This window comes from Paramisgurnus dabryanus, chromosome 8 (genome assembly GCF_030506205.2).
Source record: "Paramisgurnus dabryanus chromosome 8, PD_genome_1.1, whole genome shotgun sequence".
Classification (NCBI taxonomy): domain Eukaryota; kingdom Metazoa; phylum Chordata; class Actinopteri; order Cypriniformes; family Cobitidae; genus Paramisgurnus; species Paramisgurnus dabryanus.
In genome coordinates this window covers 26,212,621-26,222,987 of record NC_133344.1, presented here as the reverse complement: position 1 = coordinate 26,222,987, position 10,367 = coordinate 26,212,621, and the positions used below count along the sequence as shown (strand labels likewise).

Below are 10,367 nucleotides of genomic sequence, written 5' to 3'. Positions count from 1 at the left end.
CTTATTTATATGATGTATTTTAAAAAGATTGTGTTTTGTAGGGTCTGTCCGACTACACAAAATGGCTTGCTCACTATTCTTCAAAGCAACAGTTGTCCCCATCTAAGCCTATTACGTGCCGCTCTTATGCCAGGTAGTACCCTCAGGAGCCTAAATAAATAGCACTGGTGCATGAACTGTTTGTTTTTATCACATACACATCTTTGTATTCCCTGATTGTTTGTTGACTTGTAGAGTTGGACTAATGGGGAACCCATCTGATGGTTTCAATGGAAAAACCATTGCAATGACCATTGCTAACTTCTGGGCGGAAGTCACCATGGTTGAGAGCCAGACTTTGGTAAGTAAGAACTTATTATTTAGTAAGTTAAATAAATGAATACATGTACATTATATGATACTAAAGGTAACGGAAGAGATTGATTTGCCACCACATTTTGTCGTAATTGTGATCTGGCACAGCTTACAAATGAAAGTATTTTGTTTTGTATCCATTTTCTGAAAACCAAACCGTCCCAATATAACAGATTCTTTTTGGGGACTAATTTATCACCAACCCTCTTTTACACTAGTTGCTTGTCATTGCCATTTTGATAATGACAATTTGCAATTTGCAGTACTTGTGAGATATAAAAGTGAAATTGATTGGTGCCATGCCCATGTTTAGCACAGAAATTAAAATTTTCAACTACATCTTCACAATATTCTGTAATTATCCTGATAATATTTACTGTAATATATCCCCCATACCTACTCTGACATGAAAAAGCACTGTGATTTACTCATCTCATTGGTTTATTAAGGGCCTTCTACCTCATCCTCTGAATGACCCGACAGAGTTTGGAAGCTTGCAGGATCTTTTCCGGATCAGCCGCAAGGAAGGGTTGGTTCAAATCACTGATTGTTTGTCTTTGGTTTTATGTGGGGCGGCACAGTGGGTAGCACAGTTTCCTCACAGCAAGAATGTCACTGGTTTAAGGCCCAATCCCATTTCTCTGTCTTACCCCTTCCCCTTGTCCCTACCCCACGTTCACAAGAGCAAAAGGGCTATCCAAATGCGTTCCTTACTCTCACGTGAACGTGCCAAACTAAGGGGTAGGGGTAAGGGGTAAGACAGAAAAATGGGATTGGGCCCTAATCTTGGCTGGGTCAGGAAGTCATTTTTGGTTGATTTTGCATGTTAGGGTTAGTCAGTGGGGTTTGCATGTGTTGCATGATGAGTCTCCTTGTGTCAGCATGGGATTACTATGGGTACCCCCACGCCCGCCGACAGGGGGGGACAAACGGGTCTGTTGTCCCGGGCCCAGGGTGGGGTGGGGCCCAGAGGGGGGCCCAGAACTGGAACCTATGGAATAATTGATAAATAATAAAGAAAATATTTGATTCATTTGATTTGAAGTTCAGTACGCTCAAAATGTCCGGTCAGACTCAGCACAAGTCCGGTGCTCAGAAAAGAAAAGAAAAGAAGAAAATATAGGCCTTATAGAGGAAAATAGAATTCCTAATTATCCCCGTAGGAATCTGTGACCGCAGATAGTCACTGCATCGCGTGTGTTTAGAAGTCTGTGCTGTTTGCTGTGAGGTTTTTATGAGAGAAAGCACAAACTATTTAATATTTAATATGTAAAACTTGAATTTGAAATAAAACTTACCGCGGAGAAGATAATGAATTCGCTATCGTCTCTATTGCTAAGTGATGCGAAAATTATTTATTATTTCAAATCCGTTTACAAGATAAATATACATTGTGTTGTTAAACAGATGAAATTATCTTGATATAGGCTACATTCATTATGAGAAGCCTTTTCTTTTTACTGTTACACTGTAGACAGTAATATATGTAATTTATATTAAACTCTATGGTTGTGACAGCACATTGTCCATTATCTGTTGGTTCATGTTGGTCCAGTTTAATTCAGGGTAATCCTTTAATAAAATGTAATTATAAAATATTTTATTGTTTTGTAATATTCACAGCGCACATTCTCTCAGATCGTTTTAAAACATTTTTAATTATTCTGCAAAATTCCGCATTCTGCAAAAGAAATCCGCAGAAATAGAAAAAATAACTCCTTACACAGATTCCTTACACAGCTGTACTACTCTTGCAGCAATTAAAGCAGTTCAGATTTGTTTTAAATGGCAAAATAGTTATATTTCTTTTTTTATTTACATTTTAGAGTATTTTTGTTTGTTCCAACAAGCGGTTCGCAGCCGACAGCAAGTTGACGACATGTTTGATGAATTGAACTCTCAAATCAACACTTCACTTGCCTATAATAACAACTATATAAAATATATATTTTCAGCATATCACAGTGTTAGATTAAGGGTTTATTATCAACACACACTATTTTTAAAAAGCGTAGGCAGGTTGCTCTGTTGCTCGCAGCTGCAACGGGTGCAGAAATAAAAAAATGAAAAGGGCTATAGCTACAAAACGAAACGAAATAAACATGAAACGAATAAACATGCAACCTGCCTTATCTTACAACTTCGCTATGCATATATATATGTATTATAGATTATGTCTTGGATGCTGTTTGCATAGATTATGCGCAGTATACAAGGTTTTAATCTAGTCCTCTATTAATATTTTTTCCCGGTGCGCTGAAGGTCCTGCTGTTAAATACGCAACAGCTGCATTGTAAATGTGTGGCTGGCTGTGCTTATAGCGGACTCGTGCTATAGGTTAAAAGTCTTATTACGTTTGTTTTGCAATCATCGTCTGTCAAAATGTTATTTTAATTAAATTGAAAAATATAAAAAGATGGAGAAGCCTATAAGTCCGAGGTCCGCCCGCGTATCAGCTGTGACGTTAAAATTGGCCGAAACCCGACCTGAGGGGTGTAAAAAGGTCGGGTCGGGCTTGGGCTGAAATGCAGGGCTCTATACCCTCAGTCGCATTCATTGAGAAAAATCTAATGCATGCTCATCATGAAAGCTCTTTACAAAATAATATCCCTCTGGACTTTTGGTTCAAAGGCGTGCATGTTTGGAGAAATATTGATTGAGTTTATATGTTTACTTCAAATTTCTAAAGAGAGGAGTAATATTTATTCAATTTTTAGTCCAAACACAGCATAATATTAGCTGAAGTTGTTTTACTGATATTTCCAATAGTCTGTTCATAATTCATACGTGATTATGATATTTTGTGTCAGTATACAGCGTCAGTACACTGAAACAAAATGATTCATTGAATTTAATCCGTTTTTTTTTTAAGGTAAGTGGTTGCAATCAATTTATTTAAGCTACATTTAAACAAAAGTTTTATATTTTATTTTACTTTACTAATCTTTTTGTTTAAATGTAGCTTAAATAAATTGATTGCAACCACTTACCTTAAAAAATGTATTAAATTCAATGAATATTTTTTTTTCAGTGTACTACATTTAAAGGTGCAGTGTGTAAATTTTAGAAGCATCTAGTGGTGAGGTTGCAAATTGCAACCAACGCCTCAATCCACTGCTCACCCCTCGCTTTTGAAACGCATAGATACAGTAAGCTACAGTAAAACATGTCATCGTCAGATACAACTTAGTAAAAAAAGTTTGTCCGTTAAACGTTTCTGTAGAAACATGGCAGCACAAAATGGCGACCTCCACGTAAGGGGACCCTCTGTGTATGTAGATAAAAACGTCTCATTCTAATGTAATAAAAACATAACGGTTCATTATAAAAAGGTCTTTATACACCCCTGATAATATAGTTTAGTATATTATTTTGCATTTCTGTCAAGAGATCCTTCTAAAAATTACGAAAAGCACCTTTAACTAAATGTTTTATACAATGTATAATATGCAATATTCGTGGGTCCTGAATCTGATAATGCCAAATCTCTTGTTACCAGTAAAAAGTAAGGGGTGGGGGGCCCTCTAAGATTATCTTGTCCCGGGCCCAGGCAAGACTGTCAGCTGGCCTGGGTACCCCAGTCCAAAACATGCAGGTTAGATAATTTGGAGATGCAAAATAGCCCTTGTCCAATTGTGTATATTGATCAGCTTGTGTGGCCAGGAATATAGCCATAGATGCTGGAATGGCGTTAAGAGTAAATACTTGTGAGATTCGAACCAGTGACCTTCTGGTTCCAAGCCCGACTTTCTAACCATTCTCTTTAACATTAGTCACAGATAAATGCATGAAATCTGGCAATTGGGCGTTTTATTTTATTACCAACAGATGTGTCATTCTTTAGCTTGTAATTGCTGACACAACAATTTGCTGCTATGCAGATGATCTATGCTGTTTATATTTCATGTTTTTCGTTTATTTCTTTAACTTCCAGGTACTTAGGAGGTCTGAGACTTCTACAAGCCACCTGTAAAAAGTTTTACCAGTTCTGTTCAGAACAAGGGTGAGATGCTCTAAAAACAGATATGAAAAAAATATGAACTCTAATGTGAAATAATGAATGTTTTATATTTGCTCTCCTTTTATGACAGCATTGCTTTATCCAAGCAGAATTTTACTCTTAAATATGACACAAACATTCCTCGGCAAGTGGTAAGATAAGTATTTGCGGTTATTTGTGTAGAGTTTATAAAAAAAATACAAAGGATCTCCTTTCATAGAATTTGTATTGATATAATAACAATGCACTCTTATATTTCTTTGGGGACTTCTAGGGCTTAGCTGGTAGTAGGTAAGTATGCATGCATTTGTATTATCAAACATTAAATGTCTCTTCGCACTAAATGGCAGTGCCGTGGTTGGAAAGTGCAGATTAAGAGGTGGTATTATTATAATAAGATCCCCTTTTGACATCACAAGGGAAGACAAATTTCCATGACCTATTTTTTTACATGCTTGCAGATAATGGTTTACTAAAAGTTACTGGGTTGGTCAGTTTTCACATTTTCTAGGTTGATAGAAGCACGGGGGACCAAATTATAGCACGTAAACATGGAAAAAGTCATTTTTATGATATGTCCCCTTTAAGGTGCTTCAACTATGCTGTCTGATTTCAAAAGTGGCTGTAAGGTTTACGACAGTATTTAGTACTAACACTGTTTGTTTTATGTGAAGTGCAATCGTGTCGGCCACCTTGAAGTGCCTGATGAAGTTTTACAACATTACAGACAATGTATGCACATCATTCACTGATCAGTTTAGAGCCTCCCTTAATTTTTGATTGGATAAAACCAGTATTAGCTTACATGACTTTGATTCTGTGCCAGGATCTTCCTAAACCAGTCAGAGCCAATTTCATCCTCAATGTTGAGACTGATGAGCTCTTCATTACTGCCGGTCTACAGGACAGGGTTGTGCAGGTATTTCAGACATTACCGTATAAGCATTGGACATACTTTGTGAAACATGTTTGTCTTATAAAAGTATTTTCTTAAAGGTCTATGAAGGCTTGGTTTACATGGACTTTAGCAAGCAGCTTATGGATGACCGTGGTTACGGTACTGTCTTTAAGCCTTATATTTGTTTAGACATGCTATTAAAAACATTTCCACTATGAAAAATACTGCAAAAGATGTGTTTGCTGTTGTTGATGCCGTTTTGCATGTATGAAACTCTTAATACTTTTTCTGCAGGAGAGTATATTCCCCTGGATATGACTGATCTTCCTTTATTTTGGCTGGCCTACTTGGGTGATCCAAGTGACTCTGGAAGGATTCACAGTAATGTCAGACAACGCTGGCTGAACGGTGAGCTCTACTGTGATTTAATAAACATTCATGTCTTAAATATACCAAGCTTTTTTAAAGCAGTCTTTTTTTGTTAGGTGAATCTGTAGTGGTTGAAGCAATGAAATCGTTTGCTGACCTGACAGACCAAGCCCGGTTGGTTGCCATAGTTTGTTAACCCACTCCCAAGTGATGTTATAACACCAATATTTTTATCGATAAATAATAAGTGACGATTATTTTCTCAATGAATGCAGGGCTGCTTTTCAGTGTAAAGATTGGCCCAGACTTGCACAGCTAATGGATGAAAACTTTCAGTTAAGACGGTATGTCATTTTGTTAGCTTGATTTGTTTGTCAGACTGTCAAAATTCTATTGAATTTTGGCAAATGTATAAAATTTACTCCATTGATTCTTTTATTTACTTCTAAATGCAAAATGTTGGGGCACTATTTAAAAAAATATTATATATATATAACCAGATTGAGCACCTCTATTATTATAAATGGGGCATAATGCAACTCTCAATATGACCACTGTATGGCCAATATGGAAGTCCTGCCTTCCAGTTTAAAGAACCAATCATCAATCAATAAAAACTGATGATTCTGTAGGGGAGAGGCTCTATACAGGGAAGCGTATAACCATGCATGTGCCAACCTGTGCACATGCACAGTAGCTAAAGCGACTTTGAATAAATGTGTTCATTAGTTCATTTTTTTTTTTTCAAAGATAACACAAGTAAACACAACATGCAGTTTTCAATTGAAGGTTTTTATTATGAAGGGAAAACAAAATTCAAACCACATGGCCTTGTGTGAAAAAGTGCTTGCACCACCGTAGACCAAAAGATCCTCAATAGTTAGCCATCATGCCGAGATCCTAAGAAATTCAGAAACAAAAGAGAAAGTAATTGAGATCTATCAGTCTGGAAAAGGTTATAAAGTCATTTTTTAAAGTTTGGGACTCCAGTGAACCACAGTAAAAGATATTATCCACAAATGGTGAAAACATGGAGCAGTGGTGAACCTTCCCAGTTGTGGCCGGCCAACCAAAATTACTCCAAGAGTGCAGTGACTTATCCAAGAGGTCACAAAAGACCCCATAACAACATCTAAGGAACTGCAGGCCTCACTTGCCTCAGTTAAGGTCAGTGTTCATGACTCCACCATAAGAAAGAGTCTGGGCAAAAATGGCCTGCATGACAGAGTTCCAAGATGAAAATTGCAGCTGAGCATAAAAGAACATAAAGGCTCATCTCAGTTTTGCCAGAAAACATCTTGATGATCCCCAAGACTTTTGGGAAAATACTCTGTAGACTGACGAGACAAAAGTTAAACTTTTTGGAATGTGGATGTGTCCCATTAGCATCTGGCGTAAAAGTAACACAGCATTACAGAAAAAGAGCATCATACCAACAGTTAATTATGGTGGTGGTAGTGCGATGGTCTGGGGCTGTTTTGCTGCTTCAGGACCTGGAAGACTTGCTGTGATGAATGGAACCATGAATTCTGCTGTCTACCAAAGAGTCCTGAAGGACAATGTCTGGCCACCTGTTTGTGACCTCGCGCTGAAGCAAACTTTGGTTCTGCAGCAGGACAATCATCCAAAACACACCAGCAAGTCCACCTCTGAATGGCTAAACTTTGGAGTGGCTTAGTCAAAGTCCTGACCTCAATCATATTAAGATGGTGTGTTCATGCTCTCAAACCCTCCAATGTGGCCGAATAACAACAATTCTGCAAAGTTGAGTGGGCCATAATTCCTCCATTACGCCGGAACAGACTCATTGCAAGTTATCTCAAACACTTGATTGCATTTGTTGCTGCTAAGGGTGCCCCAACCAGTTATTAGGATTAGGGGGCAAGCATTTATTCACACAGGGCCATGTGGTTTTGGATTTTGTTTCGCCTTTATAATAACACCCTTCATTAAAAGCTGCATGTTGTGTTTTCTTGTGTTATCTCTGATTAATATTTTAAAACAAAATTCATGACCTGAAACACTTAAGTCTGACAAACATGCAAAAAATATAAAATCAGGAGGGGGCCAACAGTTTTTCACACCACTGTTATTATACGTTCATCAAATTCTGGCGTTTCAAATTCCCTTATTCCCAGCCTCATTAAGAAACACCGCTTTGTTGGCAGAATCCATTAAGAGTCTGATAAAGAAATGCTAATTTACAAGAAAACATGTCAGACGCATTAAAAGGTTTTGCATCTAAGCCCCTCATATGTTGTTTCATTGTGATTTTAGCAAACAATTTTAGAGATATGTCTTTCTGCTTTTAAGTAGATAGTGGTGAAATAACTGGCTGCCCAGAGTTAAAGTTACATAAAACATCAAGTTTGTATTCACGAGTTGGAGAAGATGTGAATGTTTTTCATGACAGATTTGAAATAAGGAATTCATTACTAAGTATAACTGCAATTTTTCCATCAGGTCTGTTTATACTGATGACTGTTTGGGCCCAGGAAATCTAAAAATGGCAAATCTTGCGAAACAGGTAAATACTAGGAGAGTCATGTTACATGTTTCTCAAATACTTCCACAAATTTACTTTTTACAAGGCATTAATTTAGCCTTTGTTCCAATGTTTTTAATGCATTTTTTGCATATGAAGTTTGGATCTGCAGTAAAGTTGCCTGGCAGTGGTGGCGCTGTGGTGGGCTTGTGTCTGGACCATGAACGACTGGTATGGCTGATCTTTTTGGCTGTTATTTAATTTACATCATGTTGAAATTAGCGTAATTGAGATAACTCTAAGCTGTTCATGACCTTTTGTAAACTATTAATTTCTATGACAATGATTATTATAAAGTATTTATTAAAGTATTCATTACAAACAAATCACGTACAGTATAAGTGTTCTCTTTTTTTAGATAATTGCAAAAAAGTGAAGTATATTGCTTTAAAAATAGATGTGGAATAGTAGTGTAACAACTTTTCGCACACATCAGTTTTGATTATTGCTGCATAACTTCCAAGTAGTCAAATTGGAGAAGTTAGAGATTTCATCAGATCTACTGTATAGGCTTTTTAAGTTTGACAGAGATGGGTATAGTTTTTGCAAAAGCCGGTATGCAAAGCAGGTGGCAGGATAAGGGTAGAGAAATCTGATCAAAAATATTTTAACACTCCATAACACTAAAAACCAAATGTTTCACACAGTGAACAGCTCTACAAACTTTCTAGATAAATGAAATTTTCACTGATATACCAAAAAGCCAAATTAGGCCAAAATGGTCAAATACTTTTATTTTATTTTATTTTACAGTGTTTTTATAAGAGGTTTTTTAGCAAAAAAATAAGAAATATTAAGTCTTGACATAATTACATAATCTTCACATGATCTTTTTGCCAGTGTATATAAATGTCTCATCATGTTGTTCTTTAATCACTAGGTGGAGATGAAAAGGGCTTTCCAAGAGGCTGGATGTGTGTTTTGTCTGATTGTGCCTTATGATCCATCAGGCCAGGGTCATAACTGATTACTTAAAGAAAAGATCCTGTATTTGTTTTATTCGTAGTCCAAAAAGTTGTTTCAGGCTTGTACATAACACTGCAGCGTTCTTTAGTGGTAGATGTGAGTGGGTGGGGCTACAGTTTTTGAAAGTATGAGAAACAATTGACTTTGTAATGGTAGCCTTTCACACCCATCCTGCTGTATCGTTAAGATTTTCTGAAAAACATCAGGCAAAAATCTTTGTAGCAGTAGACATGATTCCTTTAGCGAATGGATTGTTTTTTCATTAAATATACAGTCCAAACTATCAAGTTCCTGAATTTTCTTTTAAATTAAATGAAGTTTATTTATTGGATTATTTACATCATTTGTATCATCTGTTTTTACTTTGTTAATGTTGATACTAAATTGTAAATAAAGCATAATGTACATATGCCTACATGAAAAAATAATTTGATAGTCTGCAGTATTTACTTTAACATACTATAGTATACAGTACTGCCGTTTACTATAGTAGTATTTGCAGTATACTGTTTTCTATAATATGTTATAATCATACAATAGTATGCTATTATTACCATAAACTAATTGTTATAGTGTCTTGTAGCATTCAATAGTATTACAACACTAAGGTTAAAAAAAATTTTGCATACATATACACACTATAGTAATACTACTAGTATTTTTAAGAATAGTAATTTTCTTGTGGGTGAGGATTAGTTTATGCTAATGAATAAATGTGTACAGTAGGTCAGTGGTTCTGCCCCCCTTGTGTACGGTGCATTCCTTTGCGCCCCCCCCAAAGAAAATTTATGACAAAAAACTGTTCTAAAATGTAACATTTTAATTAAATAAAACATATTACCGGTAAGTTATACAAAGTAGTGCTGTTGGTTAGTAGCCTTATTTTTTTAGGTTTAATTACACAGAATTCATGATAAATTAATGTCTTTTATAAAATGTCATAAAACTGGGGCCCCCCTGGCACCATCTGGGGGCCCCGGACCCCAGTTTGAGAACCACTGCAGTAGGTTATTTAGTAGACCTGCTTGTAAATAAATAAAAGGTTTACTGTATTAGTTTTTGATGCCAATACATTTTATTTACGTGTACAATACGTGTAAAGTAGAATACTGTTTCATTTTGAAGGCTGTGTCCCCCAGAGGTCACATTTTCGGCTGCATACGTCATCAAGGTCCTAATTTAGAAAACAACCGTTATATTTTACTAATTACGCCTCAGGAGAAATATTAATTTTA

General features: G+C 36.2%; 1 protein-coding gene across 1 annotated transcript in view; it reads left to right on the top strand.

The window, feature by feature from the left end:
- The window catches only part of gkup (glucuronokinase with putative uridyl pyrophosphorylase), a 13,470-nt gene extending 3,570 nt beyond the window's left edge, over positions 1-9,900 (top strand). The window contains exons 9-23 of the mRNA XM_065281241.2: positions 42-133; positions 235-340; positions 804-883; positions 4,289-4,357; positions 4,446-4,506; positions 4,629-4,645; positions 5,029-5,086; positions 5,181-5,273; positions 5,351-5,411; positions 5,547-5,660; positions 5,738-5,795; positions 5,897-5,965; positions 8,085-8,148; positions 8,266-8,337; positions 9,047-9,900. Of these exons, the coding sequence (XP_065137313.1) occupies positions 42-133; positions 235-340; positions 804-883; positions 4,289-4,357; positions 4,446-4,506; positions 4,629-4,645; positions 5,029-5,086; positions 5,181-5,273; positions 5,351-5,411; positions 5,547-5,660; positions 5,738-5,795; positions 5,897-5,965; positions 8,085-8,148; positions 8,266-8,337; positions 9,047-9,133 (1,101 nt within the window). The 3' untranslated portion in view covers positions 9,134-9,900. The remainder of the gene's footprint in view (positions 1-41; positions 134-234; positions 341-803; positions 884-4,288; positions 4,358-4,445; positions 4,507-4,628; positions 4,646-5,028; positions 5,087-5,180; positions 5,274-5,350; positions 5,412-5,546; positions 5,661-5,737; positions 5,796-5,896; positions 5,966-8,084; positions 8,149-8,265; positions 8,338-9,046) is intronic.
- Positions 9,901-10,367: the final 467 nt, after the last annotated feature.